Source organism: Arachis ipaensis, chromosome B9 (genome assembly GCF_059453495.1).
Source record: "Arachis ipaensis isolate K30076 ecotype BB chromosome B9, ASM5945349v1, whole genome shotgun sequence".
Taxonomy (NCBI): domain Eukaryota; kingdom Viridiplantae; phylum Streptophyta; class Magnoliopsida; order Fabales; family Fabaceae; genus Arachis; species Arachis ipaensis.
In genome coordinates this window covers 57,246,326-57,252,040 of record NC_142444.1, presented here as the reverse complement: position 1 = coordinate 57,252,040, position 5,715 = coordinate 57,246,326, and the positions used below count along the sequence as shown (strand labels likewise).

The window sequence follows — 5,715 nt, the reverse complement described above, 5'->3', positions numbered from 1 at the left end:
AATTTCAAATTTGGAACTTTAGTTGAATGTGAACTGTGATCAATGAGTTTGAACTTCTCATGTATTATTTCAATGAATGAAACAAGTTTCCATGGGATTTTGACCTTGAATGTATTCACATTAGATTGCAGATTCATTTTTATCTTCTTAATCTGTTTCTGTTCCTTGTTATATATGTTGCTTTTGAAAATCTTTTGACATGTTTTAAAGAAATATATTTGGATATGACAGACCAAAATTTCAAACCAACATATGCTAGGAATAAGAGTATCTGGTTTATTCATTTCTTGAACCAAAACAGCATAGTAGAACTTCATGGCTCTGTGTTTTATGGGACAACTTCCAATTTGTATACTTTAGAATATAATGGAATGGAAAAACTCAACTATCTAACACCTGTAATTTTCTTTCCCTCAAAGTTAGATACAACAAAACAAGATAAGAATAAATAGCATCAAATCTTGATCATTCTACCTTTTCCGATGAAATTAAACATATATTCCATATCATATCATTTCATTTCATTCTACTATTCTATTCATCATTAAATATCCAATCATAACCTATGATAACATGTACATTATAATTAATGATAATGAGTTTCATAATAGGGTTCTAGCTATTGCATTCCAACGAGAATATTATACATGATTGATGAATTTTGAGGGGGAGCTAAAATCACAATATTCTTGGGTTTAAGGATTGACTTTGACTCGTGAGAAATCCTAATTTCAAAAGTCACATTCACTAATCATGATTCACAAGGCTTTAAAGTCCAAACCAGAAGCCAGAAGACTGTTCACACTATGTAAAGTGAAAATATAAAACAAGCAGCACTACCATTCCCACCTTGGATTCTCATATTCAATAATATACCATAGCACTGTCATAGACTCATAGACCCCACTTCAGACTTTATCATCATAGAGGATGAAGGATACAGGTAGAAAAGGTACCCCTAACTTTCCTATAAAACATGCCAATGGTCGAGATTCTCAACAAATTAACTTTCCATTTTAACATTAAAGCAGCAGCAGGTCATAGAATTTTAAGAATAAATAAATAAAAATATACATGAAAGATTTTGGGGGAACAAAATTACATACCAACTATTTGTAAATATAAAAGTACATCTCAGAGACTGTTTTTTATAGACAAAAATGTCATGCTATTAGTAAGAGTTTGATATTCGTATCTTTGGTGAGCTTTTTTGTCCATCCAAAACAATCTTTGAGATATATTTGATATTTACGAATCTTAGTGTCAAAATTTTAATATATTGAATTGGTATGCAGAAAAGTCATCAAGTTCTATCATTTAACTGCGTACTGTATACTAAACTTTCAGTCCAGTAATTTTTTTGTGAAAATACCTGTAATTTAATCATAAATAGTAGTAAATTGCTTATTGAAACAAATTTCTTATCAGTCCTGCTTTCTAGTAAGGATGGATAGGAACTAGAGCAGCAATCATAGAGATTATAGTCTCAAACTATGTGTTTTCCGTACTATAACTGAATTCAAATGATCCAACTTTTCACACGACTTACGTCTTTCGCGGAATTCTTGTTGTTATCTGGATAATTTGGTAAAAAAGTAAACCAAAAAGTCTTCATAATTCATAAGGACACATGGTGGTCTACCAATGCAGCTACCCTCTAGATATGAGAAGGATGGCACCAAAATATGAGTAAGACCAACGAAAATTTACACAAAGCTTCAAGACGTATGCTACAGTTACACACGCTCTTTTAGGCTTAATTCTCCCAAACTAGGGTTAATGGCAAATTCTTTATAGGATGCAATTTGAGTGGACAGTTAAGTACTTATACCAGTGATAGTTTATAAAATGGCATCTCTATACTTTTTTCCATATAAGAAGTATATATAAGGAGATGTATCAAAATTATTTTATTATGGGTAAAGTATATTTTTTGTGGTTGAAATTTGTCAAAAATTTTAAATACGCTGCAAGAAATCCTAGATATGATTTCACCTATATCCTTTAATAATAGAAACAAGAGATACGTGTAGACTGTCAGCAGCTGCAAATAAAAAAGATACGTGAATGCACAACTTTATGGCATTCAAACACCGGTGATTTCAGAGGTAAAGGTGAAAATCTGCAATATTGCTTCAAGTGCAGAAACATTCCAACTCTCAACATGTCTAACAATCTGTCAAGCAAAATGTTATAGCTACTGGTTAGTATGGATTTTTAGAATCACATCAGTAAAGTAATACAGTAGGGAGACAATTGAATTTTGATTCTAACTTTGAAATCTTTATCTAATTCATAATATGTGCTTCCATCAATTGAAATCAGAGGTCTCCAAGGAAGGTTCAAATTGGTCCTGCATATAAGACGAAACCAAAAAAGGGAATAGGAAAACAAACTTTTATATTGATGATGAGACAGATTCTAAGTTAGATTTCTGTTTATGCATTTTTTCCTATATATCAATATTATGGTGAGCATTAAGCAACGCTTCAGGAAGCCAAAAGTTCATAACTACTTGATTGCCTTAAAGTAAAAAGGACACCAGTCACCAGGTAAAAGTTTTACGAACATTCACAGATATTATTATAACCTTTCAAAAGCAGAATTGCACCACTTTACTTTCAGAATCAAGTATCATACTTTGAGCTAATTGGCAAACCGGAAAGTCGCAACAGATTTGAGATGCATATATAAGAAGGAAAACACGCGTGCATGCACACACACACACACACACATATTAAACATGCTCGCCGAAGACTAAGGGAATAAAAAATTATCCAAAAGAGAAATTCGGATGTTATTTATATTAATGCACATAACAAGCAAGGTACACCTTAGTTTCCAAGTTGCTAGCACAAAGTTTGTTTCAGAATCGACATCCTGCGTTATGAATGTATACCATGAGAAAGCATGAAGCTGTATCTTTTTTAACACACTATGTAGTGCAAGAGTCTAGATCCAAAGAGTGATCCAAGTAAATTCTATAGACAATAAGAAGAATGGTAATTGATAAACCTTCCAACTCTTCATATATTAGAAGTCAAATGTCTTAAGATATTGACATTGACAGAGGAACAGCTTCCTGAGATTCGACAGATATCAAAGTTTTCAGTTGACAAAACAAGACGGTAAAACTTCACATATAAAGAGAAGGATTAGAACATATAACCCAAAGAAAGAAATAGATCTTTACTAAGGATAAAAATCCCACACCAAATGAGTTTTAAATGACAAAAGTATAAAGAATAGAGGAAGAGTTCAAATTAACACATTATGAATTCATAATGAGCGTTCTCTATGATCCAAAGTTTCAGGTTCAATACTTGACTAAAGTGAGACAACTCAACTGAGAATTCTCTTGAGAATTGAGATAGATCTTCAAAAAGAATGCACTTTCCTTTCTAGGGAGAATATTGATTCCTAGATAAAAGCCATTAAGGCTGCACATTTCACATTAACCAGCCTATCAGTCCTGGTTAGCTTGTCTAATGTATGATGTATGAACCAATTCTTTGCGGTTTTACAATATACTCCATTTAGAGAGACTGTCTACCTTCTCAATCTTTTGCAGTCTAATTGATGCACAGTCAAAGAAGGGAACGAGCAATTTCAGGTTGCGTGCATATAGCTCCCTACCTGTATGGATGCATTATTGTTATATCCTTAGTTGATTGACACATTCTCAAAGTTATTGATTAAGTTTCTGATGAAGACCAACTAGAAGAAGAGAGACAAACCAAGCACAATAGAAATTGAGGGAGAAGAAATCAGCATCATTGTACTTAGTAGTTACTGATTCTTACCACGAAATTTAATAGTTGGATCTTCAAAGATACAGTTTTCGGCATAAATTGAATTGGTGAAGTTTCCTAGTTGTTAAACATGAGATACATGTCAGTTAATCTTCAAACCTTCAACGAATATGCTCTAAATATTTTAATATTTTATTCATTGTTGAATGCATGCTTGTGTTATGTTGGAATTTGTCCTTCTCTCTTATAACGTGACATTCTATAGCTAGAAACTACTTATTCTGGTTTCAAATGAGTTGTTCATTTAAACAATATATATCCAGATACATTGAACTTTTAAGGTGACAAACTGTCCAAATGAAGGGAGTAGTAAATACATGAGGGTATCATCATCCCATAAAAATAATGGAAGTTAAAAGTGTTAACATAAAAATGCTAAATCAAGGAGAAAGGGGGTAAATAGATGTTAGATAATAGGGGAATTTCAAATAAAGTTAAAAAAAAAAAATACCTGTAACAAAATAAGCTTTGTCATAATCAGACTGGATGATGTTCAGGACATCATCAACGCTAGAAAGAGGGAATTCATCTCGGAATTCCTCGGTATCTTCGCTCAAAGAGCTGCACAATATCAAGCGCGTAATGATAACTACATTATGCTATGTCTCTCAAAATTGAAAATTGAAGAGTAGAAGTAACTATAGTGATAGAGACCTTGCTTGATTTGAAGGGGATAAGAGCCTCAAGAGCTCCGTCACTGCACTCACTGCAGCTTTGAGTAACGGAGGTGTTTCGGTTTCTGAGTTAGAACTCTTTCTTCTACTATTCGGTGCGCTACCGTTACTGTTACTGTTACTGCTTGTATTTGAGAAACACTGGCATTGGAACACGTGATTCCTTCTCAACTGCAACTGCAATAACATAATTCCAAATGTATACTAGATTCTTCCCTTCAGATAAGAGAAGCATCAAACTATTTAGAATGGAATACCTTGGAATTTGAAGGTGGGAGAAGAGGAGGTGTTCCAATGAAGTGGAATATTGTTTGAGCCATTTCCTACTACGCTTTGATTCATATCATCATTTTCATTTCGGTTCTGAAGTTGTTTCCGTTATAAAGGTCTTTCTTTATGGTTCCCTCAATTTTGTGTGGTTATGGATCCCTTACTCGTAAGTCGTTACTCGTCAGCAACATCCGAGCCAGCAGGTAGCAGCTTTGGGATTCACATTATTCATTTTTTTTTTCTAAGTTTATCTGGCGTCCCCAATTCTAGAGGTGAAAATTTAATTTATTGTTTTATTGAAAGATTTATTGCTGATAAAAATAAATGGTTGCATTTTTATGATTAGATTTTTTTAGGTCTGTTTGGACCTATCTTTGAAAAAGAATTTTTTTAAATGATATTTTTTTAAAAAAATTTTTATAAAAATAAAAGTAATTTTATATTTAGATATTTTATATAAAAAAATTTTTTGTTTATTAATTATATTTAGATAAAATAAAATAAAAGTATTTTTTATTTATTTATCATGTGAAAATATTTTTTTAAGAAAATAATTTTTTAAAAAAAAGATGTAAATGGTAGTTTTTTAAAAAAGATATTCTTTATTTATTTTATTGTTTTTATTTTTAGTATTAGAAATTTGTCAAACACACTAAAAAATAAAAAAAAATTTAATTTAATGACATCTAAACAAACACTAAGTCATGTTTTTCTTTTGAGTAATGGTACATGTACGTTAAAATAATTATTAAAATCAGTCATCAATATAAAATACATATTAGAATGTAAATACATATTAAAAATAAATTAAATTACACATATATTTATATACAAATACATTGATAACTGCTTTTAATAACTGATTTTGATATACAAACAACATTTTTGTTTTCTTTAATACACCAAACCTGCAATAAAATTTATTGGTTTAAGTTTGATCCGTAATCTGATATAAATTG

General features: G+C 31.2%; 1 protein-coding gene across 2 annotated transcripts; it reads right to left on the bottom strand.

The window, feature by feature from the left end:
- Nucleotides 1-1,887: 1,887 nt before the first annotated feature.
- LOC107619122 (adenine phosphoribosyltransferase-like protein, putative (DUF2358)) lies at nt 1,888-4,979 on the bottom strand. Of its 2 annotated transcripts, XM_016321344.3 has the most exons (8): nt 4,744-4,979; nt 4,467-4,663; nt 4,264-4,373; nt 3,804-3,869; nt 3,554-3,636; nt 2,834-2,880; nt 2,275-2,353; nt 1,888-2,176 (listed from the first exon to the last, which is right to left on the bottom strand). In XM_016321344.3, the coding sequence occupies exons 1-8, from the start codon at nt 4,804-4,806 to the stop codon at nt 2,087-2,089; spliced, it is 735 nt and encodes a 244-aa protein (XP_016176830.1). In that variant the 5' UTR covers nt 4,807-4,979; the 3' UTR covers nt 1,888-2,086. The 2 variants fall into 2 exon arrangements, with proteins under 2 accessions (XP_016176830.1, XP_016176831.1); XM_016321345.3 differs by lacking the exon at nt 3,804-3,869 and having other exon boundaries at nt 4,744-4,951.
- Between the last annotated feature and the right edge of the window lie 736 nt (nt 4,980-5,715).